The 19,847-nt window shown below is 33.6% G+C and overlaps 3 protein-coding genes across 7 annotated transcripts; 2 read left to right on the top strand and 1 right to left on the bottom strand.

Moving 5' to 3' along the window:
• Window positions 1-1,591: 1,591 nt before the first annotated feature.
• Sirt1 (NAD-dependent protein deacetylase sirtuin-1) lies at window positions 1,592-8,799 on the bottom strand. 2 transcript variants are annotated; one of them, XM_023391477.2, is made up of 10 exons: window positions 8,577-8,799; window positions 7,044-7,176; window positions 6,654-6,888; window positions 6,348-6,563; window positions 6,070-6,277; window positions 5,841-5,999; window positions 5,472-5,748; window positions 4,307-5,379; window positions 4,007-4,234; window positions 1,592-3,915 (listed from the first exon to the last, which is right to left on the bottom strand). In XM_023391477.2, exons 1-9 carry the CDS (start codon window positions 8,722-8,724, stop codon window positions 4,092-4,094), a joined length of 2,592 nt encoding a protein of 863 aa, XP_023247245.2. In that variant the 5' UTR covers window positions 8,725-8,799; the 3' UTR covers window positions 1,592-3,915; window positions 4,007-4,091. The 2 variants fall into 2 exon arrangements, with proteins under 2 accessions (XP_023247245.2, XP_014216483.2); XM_014360997.3 differs by having other exon boundaries at window positions 1,592-3,912.
• Window positions 8,800-10,089: 1,290 nt separating this feature from the next.
• RpS24 (ribosomal protein S24) lies at window positions 10,090-12,420 on the top strand. 2 transcript variants are annotated; one of them, XM_014360973.2, is made up of 4 exons: window positions 10,090-10,131; window positions 10,628-10,687; window positions 10,801-11,124; window positions 12,304-12,420. In XM_014360973.2, the coding sequence occupies exons 1-4, from the start codon at window positions 10,117-10,119 to the stop codon at window positions 12,304-12,306; spliced, it is 402 nt and encodes a 133-aa protein (XP_014216459.2). In that variant the 5' UTR covers window positions 10,090-10,116; the 3' UTR covers window positions 12,307-12,420. The 2 variants fall into 2 exon arrangements, with proteins under 2 accessions (XP_014216459.2, XP_014216460.1); XM_014360974.2 differs by having other exon boundaries at window positions 10,108-10,184.
• Window positions 12,421-13,859: 1,439 nt separating this feature from the next.
• On the top strand, window positions 13,860-18,791 carry LOC106645190 (uncharacterized). Of its 3 annotated transcripts, none has more exons than XM_089592787.1 (6): window positions 13,860-14,207; window positions 14,337-14,559; window positions 14,632-15,116; window positions 15,285-16,968; window positions 17,049-17,145; window positions 17,224-18,791. In XM_089592787.1, the coding sequence occupies exons 3-6, from the start codon at window positions 14,643-14,645 to the stop codon at window positions 18,053-18,055; spliced, it is 3,087 nt and encodes a 1,028-aa protein (XP_089448913.1). In that variant the 5' UTR covers window positions 13,860-14,207; window positions 14,337-14,559; window positions 14,632-14,642; the 3' UTR covers window positions 18,056-18,791. The 3 variants fall into 3 exon arrangements, with proteins under 3 accessions (XP_089448913.1, XP_089448907.1, XP_014216468.2); XM_089592781.1 differs by having other exon boundaries at window positions 14,626-15,116; XM_014360982.2 differs by having other exon boundaries at window positions 14,337-15,116.
• Window positions 18,792-19,847: the final 1,056 nt, after the last annotated feature.

Here is a 19,847-nt window from a genome sequence, read left to right as displayed (position 1 = left end):
TCCATTGGAACGGACAAATTTATGTCATCTCAACCATCTGGGATAAAACATTTTTTTAGAAATGAAATGAAAATTAAAAGGCTAAAAAATTATTGTTTTGTTTTTCATAAAGGTAACACTTTATCACAAAATATTTGACTCAAGGATATTACTGAAATTCAAAGGTAATGTGCTACGATGCTTAAATTACTTTTAATGGGAAACAATCTACAATCACCACCTGCAGGCAGCAAAAGTTCAGAATGTCTCAGATCTCATAAATGTGTCATCTCCTGAACCGAAGAGGAGTGTGAGAGAATTCCAAGCAAAATTCTCTGATCAATGCGTGAGAAGACAGTTATCATTTTCAGCTGAGCGAGGAAAAAATGATTCAAGTTGGATAAAATTATTATTATTATATGTATTTCATTGAAGATTTTGGCCTCTAGTTTGCAAAACTGACCCAAAACCTCGTTACAGAACAAGAACGTAAGACATATTAAGATATAATCATACCTAAGCTGTTTCTTTATTTTACTTACACCCCACTCGGAGATAGATTCAAAGCGCTTCAAGCCTGTTGACATCGATAAATATTTCAATAGTGGATACCTATATATTTTTGAGGCGCTCTAACAAGGATAAACTATATTATTTTGACGTTTTTATTCAAAAGCTGAATATTTTATCAAATTAATATAAGCATATCAATTCTCGATGAATTTCAAATAAATAGATAGGCTCTGTATTATAAAAAAATGTTTAATTTACGTATCATAAGCTTGTACATTAGTAATACAAAAGAAACATAATATTCTTACAACATTCATGATAAATAGAACATTTCTGTAACATTTATTACATTATATAACAAATTATAAAAAAAATTCATAGCCTACGCACCTATTAACCGCGACGTAGTAGCGCGAGGGCTATATCACGAATATTAAATCTTTATATGATATATATCTATACATATATATATATTTATAAATAAAAATAATATTAATAATAATAATAATAATAATAATAATAATACTAAATAAGCTTGACTGAAAAAAGTAATATACTAAAAATCGAGTGTCTGTACTAGAGTATCGCATTAAAATGCAAAACCATAAGAAATTGTCGTACATAATTAATACACCATGTACTTCAACTCCTAGAGGAGACTGACGTGTGTATTAACCTGCTGACAACGAATATACAATTACAGGTTTTTTTTTCATGCTTCCGTAACGTGTATACGGTTTTGTCAAACAGCACAAAAATATATACACAACGACGTTTAAACAATAGTGCACAAAAGTTACTCGTTGATTGTCAATATTTTTAAAATTTAATTTTTTTTCTTCTGCGGATGAATTGGCAGATTTGAAGAATACAGAAACTTGGTCTGGACAGACACTTATTACTATTGTCTCATTTAATTAATCTATCTTGCTGATACTTAAGAACATCCCACAAATTTTTAATTTTACAACATATTGTTCTTGCTTTGCATTCTTATACTCTTTATCGAAATTCACTTTTTTTATGCAGGCATTGATAAATAAGGAAAAAAAGATGTATATCATGAGTATATTTAGTTATGGTAGTTTTTCGATTTAATAAAATTTTACTGAGATGTATGTACATAGATACGTCGGGCGAATATTTAAAATAAAAGTTTTTAACAATTGTATTTAACAGTCTATAAGTTATTATTTTATCATTATCATTATTATTATTAATATTACGATAATAAATAAAGCTATCTAAACAAAGCAAAGTTTTTCATTTCATGGTCTTACAAAATTGAGAGTTTTAATACTAAAAGATTTCATAAGTTTTTACAATACATACTCATGTGTTTGTACACATTTACATTTTGGGATAAGGAAGCGCTATTTCAAATTTATTAGAAAAAGAGCCATCCCTCATTTCCAGGGGTAAAAGCGGTATCCTAGAAAATTTTTACAGATGGTAGAATTAAAAATACTAGGTTTTTCTTTTTCACCCTGGAAGCAACATAAGAGTTCAAGTGATATTAGTGACTTTACAATTTTTTTTCTATTCTAAACAGAACAGCAGTAACGAGGCCCAAAAACTGAGAAAAGCCACATTTTTTAAATAGAGCCTTTTTTCGAAAAAATTTGAGATAGCCATTTCTTTTGAAAAAATCATAACGTAACACTTTCTTTTCTCGCACTCGATAATATTAGGTATGTCGAATAATATTTTTTGATTTTGTTTTCTTTTACAAGAGTTGTAACACGTAGTTTGTATTTTATTAAACACTGTTTTATACTCATTTGATAAAGATTTTTTTTTAGGTTGATTTGAATTCATCTAGAAATTCTAAGTTTCTGGGGATAACTGTATTTATTTGAATTTATTCAATATCAAAGTGATATATACACACAACCTAAGTGTTTTTTGAGCAAAAACGGTTTTAGAATTAAGTTTAAAAATTTTCCGTTAAAAGATCAACATATAGAGCACATATAAATTATGAACACGTCAAAAAGTATTACTCAATCTTTTTTTTTTTTACAATTATAATGCTAAGTTTTTTTTTTTTTTTTGTAAAAAAATAATATGCAATGCGAAGTCTTCCCACAATGCTTTGTACATTCACCCGTGCTCCAATGAAAACTGAAAGCTCAACTTATCAAACCATTTGTAGCTTATCAAACTGCTCTTTGATTTTGAATTGTAATAAATTTTTTTCAAAACAAATTTATTGAAGCACAAAATTTGTTTTTGATTTTTTAAACTATTTTATATGACAGTTTGATTTCATGTAATCAAGTATAAATAAGTATCACTAGTTTCCAATAACGATTATGGCTTAAATAAGCATCGGCTTCCATTTAAATCTAGGCTGTTTCCTCTGCAGATGGTTAAGGGGAATAATGCTCATTTTTTGCTCTCGACAAAAAAGCTAAGTAATCATGATGAAATTAATTAAAGGACTAGCTAATGTACAATAATGTCAAACTCCTCGGCTCAAACCAAGCAGTCGTCTTGTTAATTTAAATTACACCCTCGTTTTACATCCTCAGTAAAACTTGACATCATATATATTTTTTACAATATTTAACGTGCTTATTAATGGTCATACAACTACATGAGCTTAAAGAGCAGAAATAAACTAAAATGTTAAAAATTATACTTGCTCTGGACGCAATTGATTTCATGACGCCAATGAGTGAAATACATATAAAATTCACGATTATGTATATGTACAATGATAGCGATAATATAATCTCAAGTCACGCAATTGACTGTGCCTGTATAAAAATTATCCTAATAAACAGGCACTCACCAAAGGAGATGAGACAATGTCGATAAATGGAGCTGCTAAGCAGAAGCAACTTGAAAATTCAATATTTACAATTTATTCACAGTTAAATAATTTAAACAATAATCAGCTTAAAAATCTGAAATAATTAGCGAGATCAAATTGTGTTTGGATAATTTTTTGCTCTCTAGAAAATAACAACTAAAATTGAGTAAACCGCATAAATGTGTATCCAACTAATTAACTATGTATACATCATATACGGTACTGCCAATGCAGAGTCGCAGAACGCGACACACTGGGGCTCGTAATAGGGCCAGTGAAAAAGTACTAGTTTGTACGCTGATTTAGTGTAAGCGATATGCTCGATATCTCACAACTCACCTGACACTTTTAGTTACTTTATCATCAAGTAACTATTTACTTACAAGTCTATTTTTAACGATAAAATTTTTTTAACACATCTCACTTTCAATTATGACTTAACAACCACTTATGAATAATTTACCTATTATTATACAATCCTGCTCGAATAAACACTTGAATGTTTTTTTTGTGTTTTCATTTACGGATTTCACTGAAAATATACTTGTCCCTTTGGCTTCAGTCTTATTTACAGCAGTTCTCGAGTAGCAAAATAACTACTACTGCTAAAACAAAATGAATAGGTACAATTGAAGTAGCCGAAGTTTTTATTAAAAAGCTAAATAACAATTTTTATTTTGGATTTTTAGTACCTACCTTTATATTTGTTTCTCGAAGTTTCTTAGTGTATCCACATGTGTGGGTGCATGTCTGACACATTAATACGCTCAACTCATCATCATCAATGTTCACAAAGCTGAGAGGCAGTAAGTGCCGATCTTAAACCACCGATTTGGAGTACTCCCTCATTCCACGGAAAGTTTGTGTAAATTTCTGCACCAGGAAATATGTATTTTCCAGATTTCATTTGGTAGAACGAATTTTCTATAAAATTAATTTAATTTATAAAGTGTAAACGTTATTATTGGTTAGAAGTTTCGTTCGACTAGTTCTTACCTGGCAGTCGGGAAGCAAGGCTGTCTCTATTGATAAGGTGCCATGAGTGACTGTCAGATTTTTTATTTTCATCGGTATTATCGCCATCAGTTTTCCTCTTTTGACAGTCAGAACTGCTGCAACTGTCGCCTAGAGCTGAATCCATTACCGAATCTATCGATGTATGCCGTGGTTTTAATTCACTTTTGTCAGAAGACTTGCAGGGATCTGGATTTTCTTCTAAAGTTGAGTCATCCCTTAAACAATCTATCCTTGGAACAACATGACATTCATCAGACATAAATATTTCCTCTACTGCTCTTAATGACTCGTAAGACGTTGTTGGGCTCTCGTCGGGACTGAACAATAAGCTTTCTCTCGTTAAACTATCATTCGATTTTGAACCACTATTGCCATCATGCCTTATCGAGTTCTCAGCAAAGTTTAATTTAATTATTTGTTTTTGTTCAATGAAAGTGAAATCTTTCCTGCTATCTTTCACATATTCTGAATGAAATGACGAGTTTTTTCTACCATCATAACTTTCATTATTCAACGTTCTATCAGTACTATCTTTCACCCAGAATTCTTTTTCCGAAAATTTATCATTTTCACTATGCTCAATGTTGTAATTCCTTGGGCTACTGCTATTACTGTCATCGTTACTACTACTGTTGCTGTTACTACCACTGTGCAAACTTAAATTACATTTAACTTCATTTTCCTGATCTAAGGTGTTTTTCTTTTCTTCGTACTTGTCATCAACGAAATTTGAATAAAACCTTGAACAAGAACTTGACTCACACTCGACTTCTTTAAAATCAGAGTCACTTTTAAATTTTTTCCATTTGCGACCTTCAAACACTTCGCTATCGTCTCGTTCGTCTCGTGAAAATATTCTTTTTTTCTTCTCTGATGTGGACTTATGTGAAAAACTATCCTGCTCGACATTCGCTTCGCTATCTTGAGAATACTCTTGATTTGTTAAAGTATCTTGACTTTGTTCCCAAGAATCAGTTAATGATGGTAGTAAGCTAGGGGCCTCTTCTAAAATAGTATCGCGCCAACATACTTCTTTGTAATTTCCATCCAGCCTATTTATTTCACAATTATAATTTAATCATTATGAAATTGTTAACTAATCCTAATATTTAAAAAAAATTAGTGCAAAATAAGGAACACTCACATATGACAAAGCTGATTAATCACAATATCACCATCTCCTAAAAGTTCAACATCAAACTCCAAATGAGGAAGCGATTCCCGATTAATTAAGATTTGTGGGACGCTATGAGGAATCGACGAAGGGATTAACGCAACAGGTCGAACTTTTAACGACGAACCAATGACAATCAATAGATCACAGACATCCTTGTCGTTAGCCATGGCATCGTGAAAAGCATCTGGCAAGCCTTCTCCAAAGAACACTATGTCTGGTTTCAGAACTCCTTGAGCGACTAGGTCTACAATTCATTAAAAATTTTTCTATCTAATGTTGGCTGTTTCTAAGTTTCCAATAATTTTTGAAATGTAAACAATTTTCGGCATAATATACCTCGGTAATTTTCATCGATACTCGATTTATCCATAGGTGCTGCAGGCTGACTTTGACACTTTGGGCACATTGGAATTTTTTGAGCTAAGATTTCGTCTTTTACATCGTTTGATTTCACTTGAAATTTACATTTGGTGCACGATGCTGTTGCAAATGAGCCTACAACATCAGATAATTGTATTCATGCATGTCAGTATGAATGCAAAAAATGAAAAAAATTGCGGCTTACCATGACATTCGATTAAATTTTCAATACCAGCTACTCGCTCCAAGGTGTCAATATTTTGTGAATAATTTCTCAAAAGCTTATTTTGTTTTTCAAGCATTTTTATAAATTTATGGCATGGGCTTGGCCTAAATTGTCCAGGGTAGATTTCACGTGCAAACTTATAAAATGGTCTTGGATCTTGTGAAAAGTAATTAATATCAAACATTGCCTGAGAAAAATTTTTTTTATTAATAACAAGATACGGAAAAAAAATTTAACAAAAGCAGCAGTACACGTACCTGAGGATCAGGCAAATCAGGAAAGTCTTGAGCTAGTCTCGAATAAATACCATCTCTGCTTCGAAAGTCAGGAATACCGCAACTTACACTAACTCCAGCACCAGTCAGGACAATAATGTTTTTACTTTTCTTGATCAACTCAACAACATCCAAAATAGTATTCAAGTGGGAAAGTTTTTGTCTTTTTGGTGGTTCTGACATTATATCTATGACATGCTGTAAAATAAAATAAAGTTTAAGTAAGCTGTTTTAATTCAATAGAGTAACAACTTTAATCATCCCACAAATATATGTATATATGCGAACCCTCCACAGAGTGATATCGTCCAATTCTTCAGGTATGGGAATTGAGTCCGAAGAAAGAAGCTTGAGAACATCTCTGGGGTCTGTTCCCAATTGTATTTGCTTTTGAACCCATGAGGATGCATTTCTCCATTCAACGTTGTCGTCACCATCCTCGGATAACATGGAAATTCCTGAGATGTCAGACAGATTTGAAATGGTTGATGATACCTCGTCCTTCTCGTCTGCGGTGTCCAACCTACAAGTAATAAGTGCATTAATTAATAACAAAATATGTGAGTTATATTTATGAATTATATACATATAAGAGCAAATTGTTTTATTAAATAAAAATGATCTCTAGATACCATTTAATAAAAAATATTTACAAATAATAATTATCTCAAGACTTACGGGAATCCTGTATCATCGCTCAGGGAGTCTGTTTGAGTCAGAGTTATGGAAGAATTAGTCAATTCTGACAAAGCTAAAGTAGACTGGACATAGTCATTCGGCTCTGAACATCCAGCTTTGTCACCAGCTGCACCTGTAGGAAAATTTCATCTATCATTTCATGAAAAAAATTGGAGACACGGAGAGTTAAGTACGGTAATAATTCGCTACTTCGTCATTTTACGGTGCGTTTTATACCATAATAGATGGATGTTTATAAAATTAAGTAAACATTTGGTTACACTGTTTAAATTAACAAGTTCAATTCACTCACAAGTATTTCCGTAATATACTTGCGATCGTTTTCTATACCATGAGATGGCTAAATATCTTATGCTCATGTGATAACGAAGAAACGATTTCGATGTGATGTAATTTAAAAATAAGCGTGAATTGAACGTGTGTATGGTATACACGATCATATATATATGTACTGAAGTAAACTTGACTGTCAACCGCAACAGAGCGCGCCCCGTGTTTACAAACAAGCAGACGACACAGGCGCTTGCAACGCTGGGAAATGATAGCTGCGAGACCATAATATGACCCTTTTTTTATCGCATATATTGATAAAAAAATGAGCGAAGTGCGTAAATTAAATAAGTTCTAGTCACTTAGTTCAGGTTACAATTACGTTAGAATAAAAGTTCAATCCGCTCTCAACCGTGAGCATAACAAATAGTTGGAGGTTTTCGTGAATAAGGTGCAGTACAGACGCTTCAAGTCCGATCCCTGAGTGCTGCACAATAACATGAGTTACTGAGTCCGATTCCTTTATGGCGCTTAGGCCCGAGATATCGATACTCGAGAATCAAGAATCCTGTTTTCTACTTAGGGCATTTAAGTACATTTACTTTCCGAGTTTACTGCAAAATAGAGTTCACACCTGGTGCACACCCAATCGTGCTTGCCCTGGCAACGTACATTACCAGATACGAAAAATTATAACTTTCGTTTGTACAAAAATTAAAAACTGCATTTTTATCGCGTATCACCTTCCTACTAATTCGATAGATGAAAAAATCAGAAAAAACACCGGAAGCGGAACGGCATTTAAATTTCCAACTACAGGTGTACGAACATAAATAACATGCAACGTAGCAGTACAGAGGATGTACGATATACGGCTCTCGTCCTTTTCGACTCCGATTTCTGAATTTCCAATGGACTCGATGCGCGCGCAATCGCGATCCGACTCATATTCGTAACCCCACGGCCCACGGCAGAGAGCCAGAAAAGTGATCAGCTTGGAGCGAAGTCAGCGAGTTTCGATACTGTCATGGCGCCTCGGATACCGAGCGCGGGACGACGTCGAGGCTACGAACGGCACGGGGGGGGCGTTCGAGCCAGCGCGGCGGCCATGTTGGCGTCGACACCGCCGCAGTGCTGCTGGGCCACTCGATGACCAGAAAGGGGGGGGGGGGAAAACCAGCCAGCCTGGGGCAGGGGGGGTGGGGTAAAATTAAGGGAGGAGAATGAATTGGCTCTGGGTACCTGGTGGCACGGGTGAGCAAAGGCTGGGCCGGACCGCTGACAGGGCTTCCTGGGAGTCCTTGAGCTCTTCGAGCCTACGCCGCTCCGCTTCCAAAGGATGCTGATGCTGCGTCGGTTGACGCTGACACTCCCATAACTCCGACGCCATTTTCTCTTTTCTCGCGCGACGAGCGACAGCGACGTTGGCTCTACTCCGCTGCTACTGCAGCTCTACTAGCCCCGGTGGAACTTTGACCATAGCGCGCGTGTACACTTTGCACACGCATGCACAACACAAACTCAAACCCCCCAACCCCCCCCCCTTTTCTCTGCTACTCATCTGCTTCACGGCGCCTACACCATATATGTGTGGTATATGTGTATGTACACTCTGGCCTTTTTTGCTCCTCCCGCTCGGTATTGAACATTGAGGCGTGGCTAAGCGAATCGGTGGCTTGTTGACGCCATTTTCGCTACATACAAATATATACCGAGGGTGCAAAAAACACTGCGACACGAGTGCTGGAAATGTTACTCTTTCTTCTCGCTAGATCTCTCTCTGCTTGATCCAATTGTAGAGTGATCAGAAGAAGCGTCGTTTCTTATTGGTTGGTCTATTTGGTTTCTAGCCAATGAGTGCCAAGTCGAGTGAGAAAAGGAAAGAGCACTGAAAGAATAAGGTAGATCCTACAATTGGGGAATATTTGCCTGATTGGCAGTGTGTGCGAATGACATTTCGTCTTTGTCCCACTCATTGAATTTCATATCTATATATCTCTCTCTCACGCGGTACATGGCACTTTTATTGTAGACAGACTCTGAACAATAATTCGCGGCCGCTCTTTTTCGTATGAAGTGTTCACCAGTTGCAGCGCGCATTTCAAATTCAACACTGTTAATACGAATACGCATAGCTTAATGAACAATATATGATATTGATTTACAATTACGATAACAGGTAATTAACGAGAGAAAAAAAAATGTGGATCGCTATTGGGATTTTAACTGTAAGTAGTTGAGTGCATGCAAAAAAAAAATTCATCAGATTTTTCTACATTTTTTACATTTACCTTATGGGTAGGTGTATTCAAAACGTATATATACATATATGCGAGTACGTTACAAGTAGTTTTAGTTTAGATACTTTAGATCCCATTGACAGCTTCAAATTTTTATGACGGAATGTTTTAAAATAGAACTAGAGGTGAATGGCACTGGCGTCGAAGAGCCTATATATATATGTAAATACTAATCGTATAGGTTACAAAAATCAAATTTCGTAAATTGGTGCTTAAATGAGTGCAAAATGGTACAGCCAATCAGCAAAAGATAGTACCCCGGCCAAACCCTATATTTTATGTAGGCATAGTGACGATTGTTGACCGTGTAGTCGTGTACTCGTGTAGTCAGTGTGACTGTAAAGACAAACCGAATTTAGCGAATATGTGCATACTAGTATAGCTATACACTTACAGTTCACACCACAGTAGACGTAGACATCAGACATGGTACGTGTCAGTCACCAAACAAGTCTCACTGGTCATGATCATTATACGGTCCCATGCACGGCTTTAAGGTTAATTAGAATAGATTTTTTTTTTAATTTGTGCGATATTGCAACGCAAAATGGTAAGTAATTGTAATCCCTAAAGCAATAATTAATCGCTTCAGACTATAGGGCAATCTTGCTAGAAAACCCATTCCTGAAGCTTCATTTTTCAATATAGATTATATTGCATACTCTGTACTCTCCAAATGGACATCATATCATCCCTTTTGACGATCGGGGTTACTTACAACCTCGAAGGTTAAGGCTCGACGAATTACAATTCCAATATCATGAAAAACAGTTTCAAAGAAAAATCAACGTTTCTTCGGAATTTTCACTACTTCATTGGTTTTCAACATGATTCTAAATCAATTTTTTTCCTAAGATATGGCATGTCCCGGCTCCTATATACAGTTTGCTTGCAACCGTTCCCGATAATAGCATGATCCGACCAACGCAACAATTTCACTGATGAGCTAATTAATAATTTTTAATTATAACATAAACAAATGGTTTTTCACAGTCGGCCACAATTCGTACCCGCAAATTCATGACCAATAGACTACTTTGCCGAAAACAAATGGTAGGTGCACCATTTATCATAGTGTGTATACGCATGAATCGATCTTTTTTGTCGCAATGGTTACACATATTTTCATCCCGAAAGTTAAATGTGATTTGTTTGATTATCTTAAGGTTGTCGACGTTTTACACGCGGGTCAGCCGTCAGTCAAGAAAACCGAAATTCGCGAGAGGCTTGCCAAAATGTACAAAGTTACGCCAGACGTGGTTTTCGTTTTCGGTTTCCAAACGAATTTCGGAGGTGGAAAATCCACGGGGTTTGCCCTGATTTACGATACCTTGGATTATGCCAAAAAATTTGAACCAAAGTATAGATTGCAACGACACAGCTTGTATGAAAAACAAAAACAAACCAGAAAGCAGAGAAAGGAACGAAAGAACAGAATGAAAAAAGTCAGGGGAACCAAAAAAACAAAAGTGGGAGCTTCTTCCAAAAAGGTAAAAACAATAATCATCCCAATTTTGTGTGGCTTTCATAAATTCATAAAAATTGTTTATCATAAAGCGGTGGTGGTAGTAACAGAAGAATTAATATTCTACAATCATGACATTGTCAAGCATGTCTACTCTTATCAAATACTTTTATATTTTTTCAAGTTCTATGCTTACATCTTTCACTTTATGTTTTGCATGAACTTTTTAAATATTTATGTACATAATGTAATTATTATCTATCATTCAGGTATTTTGACGCGATTTCATAATTTGGTTTGAATGCTTGTAAACAAATATCCATCTATACTTAATGAACTATTACAATTATTCCAATTAGATGGTTTAACTAATTTAAATATAAAATATCTCTACAAAAAAATTTATATTAAAAAAATAAATAAAAAATTACGGTTCAGTGTTTATATTTGAAGCTTAGGTGATAAATATGACTGATGTATTCTGTAACTTAATCGTAAAGTATAAAAAGCCAAAAATATATAGGTATATAAGAAAGCAATTTTTTCACTGAAAGTATTATTTTTGGTCTCTCTCTGCGGGAACAAAAGTACTATTTTCGGTCGCGGTAGTAAAAAAAATAATATTAACACCACAAGAGAAGGTAGTTTAAATATAACTATATTGTTTTCTTACAATAAAGTTCTTCAACGGTTTTTTGTTTATTTATTTTGCATGTAAAGTATATTATGATTTTTTTGTAAATATTTCAGGGAAAGAAGTAAGTTAGGAAACAAACATTTACTCTGCAACGCTATGGTGGATGGTTATAACATTTTTTTCATCATCAGCATGCCCACAACCAGCTTTTATTTAGAAATACTACTTAATTGTTCTTCACGATGCATACATTTATTACTTCTAATTGTTTAGACTTTACAATTGCATCAATATTCTTACACTCATTTTTTTTCTCAATTACTGTCATTTATAATTTCTATACATGTGCTTCAATTTCTACTTAATTGCTTGTCTATTTTAATATTTCGCTCAACTCTTCTTCATTTCATATGATAGAACTTTAGTCGGTAATCCATATGTTTACTCATTCAGTAGTGTGTACATTAGCTTACACGTATTTACAACAATATCATAAAATTAAACTTCAACCAAGGCAAACTTGAAAAATGTTATGTTTTAATTGGTGAAATTTTTTTTCAATTACAGTAATTCGACTTGTTCACGATCCAAAGGGTGCCAATTGTACAATGTTTTTATATTCGTATTTATTAAATTATTATTGTTGTAAAAAAAATTGTTTAATAAAGTTAAGTTTTTTCGTAATCATTTTGTTGTTGTATAAACCTGAATAGGGACGACGGTTCTGAAAGTAGAAAAGCGGATTGCAACGAGATGATTCGGGTAAATGAAATGTGTGGAGTTTCCCGATTTATGCATACATGATATACACTGTTCGCCGTTCTGACATGTATTTAAACAATAATTTTATTGAGAAATAGTTTTTGTCATAAGTATAATTTTGTACAAATACACATGTACGTACGTACGTACGGTAATTATTAAAAATAAGATCAGGAAAAAGCAAGCCTTAACAATTTGGAAAGCGTGTAAATGCATTTGGGTTCTTTTCTCCAAGAAAAGTACACGCTACATCAAACCCGCAAATGAAGTTTTGGCACTTATTCTACATCAGAAAAATTAATTTTTCGTTACATCAAGATTATCATAAAATGTCAATTCAAATTTTTTAAAGCCGTGCACTGATTACACAAGTACGATGACATGTACACTATAATTATATAGGTACAACATGCGTCTTCTTATAATCAGTATAAAGGTGTATTTTGTTCCTCAATATCTCAAATATCAATAGGACGACAGCATTTAGTCGCGATGTCATGCGTCAGTCAGATATTTATGATCTACAGTTATTGGATCGATACTCCAATTTGTCTTGAACGTAATAGCTATATATATCAAATAGTTAAGTAAGTACTGCACCTTATTTAATATGATCTGCACTCTAGGTCCTATTATCGGTACATTTCAAAAAATGGTAATCAAGAGATTCAGTTTTTCAATTTATGTACTCTATAGGTATTTTTATGATATACCGATCATAAAATTTCTAGCTTAATAACATAAGTTTACAGTGCTCAATTTTTTTCAGTGCACTATAAAATGCAAGTATATACTTGTCGTATAAATATGTCCTACATGTATACTACTGAAAATGACAAACAAGTACTTTTGTAAAAAGAATTTCAAAAATTTTTTTTCTCAAAAATTCAATAATTACTTTTTTTATTTCTACATGTGGCTCAAACAAGAAAATCGTCAGTCAACATAGACCAGAAGTACACAAATCGTCATGTGCCATGTCATTTCGGTTGTCTGTCACTCGTCAGTGAGTCGTCACTCTGTCATAAACTGGACAGAGTTACTCTGTATTATTTTTATATATTACAGATTGTGCGCGTTGCATTATATGTGTGCACACTGCACACTGTGGACTGTGGACTGGAGACTGGACTGTACTGTATAGTGTACACAGCTGCTATTTAGATTCGTTCGGGGTTTAGATGGAACAGCTCGGAGCTCCTTTTTTCTATAGTCAATGTAGTAACTTCAATACATTGACTATAGGGTAGAAAAAGGAGCGCTCCGAGTGCTGCTAAGCTAAACCCCGAACGAATCTATAGTAGACAATGCAGAGTATATATACTGCAGTCTGCAGTCTGCAGAAGTAGAGGTTTTGTGTGTTGGTGATTTTTGCGACGCCAACTTTTATCATATAATATTAGTATACCTATATAGGTACAGGGGTTTTATACATTTATAGTGTATAGTTGTTTTGTTACCTATCATATTATGTGAGCAGAATATAGCAGAAGGAACAGAAAAGCTGCATATACATGAATGTGCAGTGTAAAAGGAAGTCGTGCTAACTCGTGCTCGGCGCTCGCAATAGATTTTAGTGCAAAAGTAATAAGTTCACGTATACCTATACTTCAACACTTGAATAAAATGTGCTCCGGTTTCCTCTCCGAGAGGCCTCCAACTTTAGTTTGGAGTCTGGCTAGAGTCTAGGAAGTCATGTACCTGTACAGGTATTGTATAAGTATCTATACCACTTGTACTTATGTTGTACTCAATTACTTATACGCGTACACCTTAAATACAATGGGTTCACCCAACGTACCTTACATTACTCATACATTTTATATGATTTCCAACAGGTTTTGGTGATATGGCAAAATAGACGCCATACTTCACAACCGGGATCCCTCTTATAAGTTGTTCCCAATAATTTAAGTTCCGTTAAGATCGGAAATGGATTGCGGTGAATCATCATCCTGTTGAAGTGCACGTGCACCACACGGAACAATTACCAAAACAATTACAATTACAATTACCAAAATCGAAAGAACGAAGAGGATACCCAGAATATACCCATATTATGTATGATGTGTTTCATTGCAGTGAAAAGAGAGTAAGGGTTTAGTGTATACAATAAGAAAATAAAAGTTATAGACATCATCAGGATGGCTGATGATGCAGAGCCGGATGGTGGTCTGACAATTGGCAGCACTACCTTCTTGGTGAGCGACAAGCTTGTTATCAAACAAGAACCAGAAGATCATCAAGATGAAGACCTTATTTTGGAGTCAATGGATGAGGACCCCTCATCCGTTGCTGCTGCTATTACTACAGATGAGGACGGTACTGTTGTTGTTGCTGCTGCTGCTGCTATTACTACTGATACTCCTGCAGCTATGGATGAGGACTCTGCTGTCATGGACGAGGGTGTTGTTACCACTACCACAGACGAAGATGACACCACTGTTCCCATTGTCACTGATGCTAGTGCTGATCTTGAGTACCATCAAGGTCATGTTATCGATGAAGATGTTGATGATGATGAAGCTGACATCGAGGAAAGTTTTGCTGACCTAACCTTTCCCGAAGATAGCGACGTCGTCATGCAGCGGGCAGTCTCCCCGCCATCATATGTTCTTGTGAGTCAAACTGTCTTACTTATTTTTTGCAATCATTTTTCACCTTGTAATCGCATAATAATTTTGTACCACTTCTCATCTCATTTTATCTCTTTTACTTTCTTCTTGAAACTTTTGACTATGCACTTGACTTTGTGCAAGTAACAACATTAACCTTGGGTTTTCCAGGATTCTAGTGAAGAAAGAATAAAAGAATTGACTGATTATTACAAAGAAAAACATAATTTTAAGGAAGCGCAAATTAAATTGCAAAGTTGTGATAAAATTTGGGAAACACTACAGCTTATTAAAAATGTTCAAAATTCTTTTTGTGATGATAATGATGATGATACTTCTTGTCAGTACATTGCATCAAAAGACTCGGCATCACCAAACGAATCGTCACTTCAGCCACTACTAATCAATGCCAGTAAATCTGTTCCCGATTTTAGATTTTCAGTAAAAAGTAAAAAAAAGTTATTTTACTGTATTACCTGTGGAAAAGAATTTTTCGATAGTATACAGTTGAAACAACATGCTACCGAGAAACATGGAATTTTCGTGAATCCAAAAAGAGTATATAAACCACGTGGAGAGGCCAACTTTCAAGTTGAAAATACTCCCATTGCAGATAATAGCAGTGTAAATGAGGGTGATTGTAAGATAGTTGAAGAAAATGAATCATTAAGTAGGACTGAATCAACAAATTCAGTACACATTGAGCATCCAGAAAATGAAAATTGTCCCGAGCAAACAATTAATGTCAATAGTACAACGAATAAAGTACTGGTGACTAAAGATACATCCAAGGAAAGTGTATTGAAAGAAGTTAAAAAAAAAGAAAAAATAAAATGTGTACTGTGTAAGAGGATTACCACGGACATAGTTTATCACATGAAAGGTTATCATAAAGTTGCTTGTGTTCGATCAATAATAGAACAATGCGAAAAAGTTACAACTGATGATAATTACACAACTAACTCTGCAAACGCACAAATTAATAGCGAAGTTGTAGCTCACGAGCAAAATAAAAGCAATTTTTATAACTCTACTGAAGTACCTATAAAGAAAAAGAAAAGAAATAAAACTTGTTGGACAATTAAGAAGAAAAAACATATGCTGATAGATAAAAGTCTTAAGCCATTTCAGAGAGGTCCTTTCAAGTGCAACGTTTGTCTAGGCATCTACAAAAATTTAAAAACCTTTACCTACCACAAAAGTCTTCATCGAATAAGAGGTGAAACTCCTCAAAACTTTGATCCCTCAAAATGTCGATTTTTTAATTCTCCTCTTCGTACGTTGGCCAAAACAGTTAATCAACCGCTCCAAAACGTTACAAGCAATAATCAGAGAGAAGTAATAACACCAACAACTGATGGTTCATCTGAGCATGAAGATCCTGGAAAGACAAATGAAGGATCCTCTGAGGTTTCTGAAGATTTTAACATGGAACAAACAAAATGTGAATGTGGCAGGCTGTTTAGAAATTATCATACGCTTTATTTGCACAAAGTTAAATGCAAGGGAACGATTGAGACGAGCAACACTGACAAGTCTTATTCCAACAATTCAAACAATGATGCTGATTCTGGTATTAGCATAAGTATAAAAATTAAAAAAAATAAGAACGACTCATATGAAGTTGTACCCAGTAATATGTCCTCTGAAGATAATTACAAAGACTTTAGAAACTCTAAGGATAGCGATGCGTCGTCAAATGATTCTGGAATGGTTTCTGTGGACTACAATGGTCATAGGGCGGATAATTTAGATGTACTATCGAAGTACAGCAAGAGTCACAGCATTTTGAGAATTCAAGTTGCAGAAGATGACGAAGATGTTGATATTGAGGACGGGGAAGACTCGGTTAAAGGTAACTCAAGAGATATCCTAGTGTAAATTGGCTCCTTTTTAATAATTAAATTTAAATAATAATGATTATTTGTTTCACAGTAATACCAAAAAGTTTCAAGGAGAAAAATGTCAATGGTTTAATTGATACTACAAATGAAGATAGCGATAATATTCCATCATTGACAAACCTTTGCCAGTAACGTATAATTTTCTGATTGCAAAAATTTACGCTTATAGAGTATACAAAATTTTATTCTGTTAAATTTTATTCCAGACAAATATTATCAAATGAAAAGCCATCAAATGAAGGATCTGGTTACGAAAATCCATCAATGAATCACACATCCAAAATGTTACATAATATAAAAAGCAACTGTCCATGTGGTAAAAATTTTAAAAATTTTAAATACTTGAACATACACGTTAGGCGATATCATCCGCTTTTACCGAGATGCGCTTACTGCTTGACTAATTTTGATCGAATAGAAAAATACATTGGTCATGAATGCAAAGTGGTTGAAGGAAAATTGTTTATTGAGCCGATAATTCAAACTCAGTGTATTGAATGTAAAGCTTTGGTAGATCTTGGTGAACCATTTGACAAACACATGAAAACCCATAATTTAGATTCAACGACCTTTCAATGTTTTAAATGTGATATGAAATTTGATAACCAACATCAAAGAAAAGCACATTTTAATATAGAACATGGATTTTCATTGTGTAGAATTTGCAATAAGCTTCTGCATATTGATCATTTATACAGACATGAAGCTTATCACGATGGCTTAGGACATCCGTGTCATGTTTGCAAAAAGACATTCTCTCAAAAGGTACTTTTAAAGAAACATATTCAATATACACACGATTCCAATGTGAATGAGGTTGTAAAATGTACCGTTTGTTTAAAAAAAATGAAACTAAGACAATTTCAAAAGCATTTGAGCTTTCACTTGCATGCAGAAATTTGTGGAAAATGTAATAGGTGTTTGAATGGTCAAGAAAAATTGGGAAATGAAAAGGAGGAACTTGACCATCCTATTGATTACGCTGATTTAAACTGTAAGGCTAGTGATACCTCTCTATTTTCTGAAAAACAAAACTAATCAAAGCAAAATATGCGAGTTTGAAAGAAACAAAATGTTTTCTTTATTTGTACAATAGGCAGTTTAAAAAATTTTTGTTATATTTTTTTTCATAATTAAGTTTTATTTTTGATACATTTGCATAAAATTTGTGAAATCCAATTCCAAACAGCATCAATTATTATTAGTTTTTGTAGAAATGATGAAATAATCTTTGCGTTTTGTTTATTTATACTGATTTTTTTTTCATGTTGATCATAATTCAATTCGAGAATAAAAATTAAACCAGTAAAAATAAAATGAAAAGAGGGTAAAAATTAAAATAATGAAAACTTCTATTGTATTTTGCTCTTTTCAGCCATTTTTTTATTATTATTTCAAACGCATTACAACAAATTTATAAGCATTTGTAAATATTTTTGTAAAATCACCGAAAATGTTGATTAATATTAGAAATAACAAAGCTAGATTAAAGTTATCTATAAAATATATTTTTGCAAGTTTGTAAGATCTGAAATGATATGTGTAGTCAAAATTTTTGATAACATAAGTTCATCTTTTGTTTGAATACTATGTGCAAAAAGCCTAAAAAGCACATCAGACAGCTTACACCTAATATACTTATTCACTGCCGTTGGCGTAAAGAAAGAGTTTCTTTATCTATGTCACATAGTATCAAATCATTGTGTTATAATTTTTTTTTTTTACAAGTTTTATAAAATCACCAAAGTTGATAAGATATTTTAGAATATCATTTTTCTTTGCCTTTTTCACGTTAAGAGGTTTTCCTCTTTGTACACCACTACCCGGGCTGCCTTTTAAGTACATTACTTGCCTAATAAGTGAAACATTTTCAACAAAGTATGTTTAAGACTAAGTATAATGTCGACATTTTGTTAATGTAATGTATTAAACTTCACACACTTGTGTCAAAAACAGTATGGATATGTATATTTCACGTGTGCGTCGGTAATTTTCCACTCATGTGATATTACATCCACCATCAACCATTACTGAAAAATCACCTGCTTCGCATATTGTTTGTAAATAAAACAAAATCGGCTATTTTTTAAATTTATTTGACGTATATTTTAATGCATGAGATGCTGCCTTAACATCGTCACAAACTATTATCAACGTATAATTATTTTTTTTTAGTTCCTATTTTATTAAGACTAAAGAAAAAATAGCTGAATGTCTTGTACTGAGGAATTTTAACACATTCAAACCGTATATTTATTTATTTAAATATTTTTAGAAGTTTTATACATCAATCCATTTTAATCAAATTTATATCTAACATTGGAACAAAATATCACTAGGAAAACATTTGGATGAAGCTCTAATAGAAATTTAACTAAACGTTTGGTTTCAGTTTTTCGCTTTAAGTATACACAGTGCAGCTGTATGTACAATAATTTACTGATTGTTATAATGATAAGCCTAATAAACCAAAAATGAGCAATAATTTTTCATGAAATTTTTTGATTCAGAGGGGCCTACACTTTACTATTATTATTTTTTGATTCATTACGTTTTTTGATTAAAAAACTACTCCATGATCTATATTGTACAACAAAATTAACAGTATTTCGTTTTCTAGGATAGTAGAAACTCACAATATATTGTATGAACAGAATTATCTAAATTAATGCAACATTAATTTTACGTTCTTTGTTAAATGCGTATATTAATTAATCAGCCGAAATAATTTTGTAGGAATCGCGTATAACTTTCATTTTTAGTAATTGTTTCTATATACATTGCATTATAGTTCGTTACATACCTAAGGCATTTATACAAATTCGGGTCA

This window comes from Copidosoma floridanum, unplaced genomic scaffold (genome assembly GCF_036245765.1).
Source record: "Copidosoma floridanum isolate Cflo_tuat_1 unplaced genomic scaffold, Cflo_Japanese_pri ptg000001l, whole genome shotgun sequence".
In the NCBI taxonomy this organism is placed as follows: Eukaryota; Metazoa; Arthropoda; class Insecta; order Hymenoptera; family Encyrtidae; genus Copidosoma; species Copidosoma floridanum.
This window is presented reverse-complemented; position numbering and strand designations above follow the sequence as displayed.

Bases quoted from the DNA above. Each gene is read 5' to 3' on its own strand.
- Sirt1 (XM_023391477.2), bottom strand. From the start codon at position 8,724: ATGGCGTCGGAGTTATGGGAGTGTCAGCGTCAACCGACGCAGCATCAG. The intron at 6,278-6,347 runs GTACGTGTACTG...AATTTTTCTCAG, and splicing joins CTGATTTGCCTGATCCTCAG to GCAATGTTTGATATTAATTA. The intron at 5,380-5,471 runs GTGAGTGTTCCT...TGAAATAAATAG, and splicing joins ATTAATCAGCTTTGTCATAT to GCTGGATGGAAATTACAAAG.
- RpS24 (XM_014360973.2), top strand. The intron at 10,688-10,800 runs GTAGGTGCACCA...GATTATCTTAAG, and splicing joins TACTTTGCCGAAAACAAATG to GTTGTCGACGTTTTACACGC.
- LOC106645190 (XM_089592787.1), top strand. From the start codon at position 14,643: ATGGCTGATGATGCAGAGCCGGATGGTGGTCTGACAATTGGCAGCACT. The intron at 16,969-17,048 runs GTAACTCAAGAG...TTTGTTTCACAG, and splicing joins CGGGGAAGACTCGGTTAAAG to TAATACCAAAAAGTTTCAAG. The intron at 17,146-17,223 runs GTAACGTATAAT...ATTTTATTCCAG, and splicing joins TCATTGACAAACCTTTGCCA to ACAAATATTATCAAATGAAA.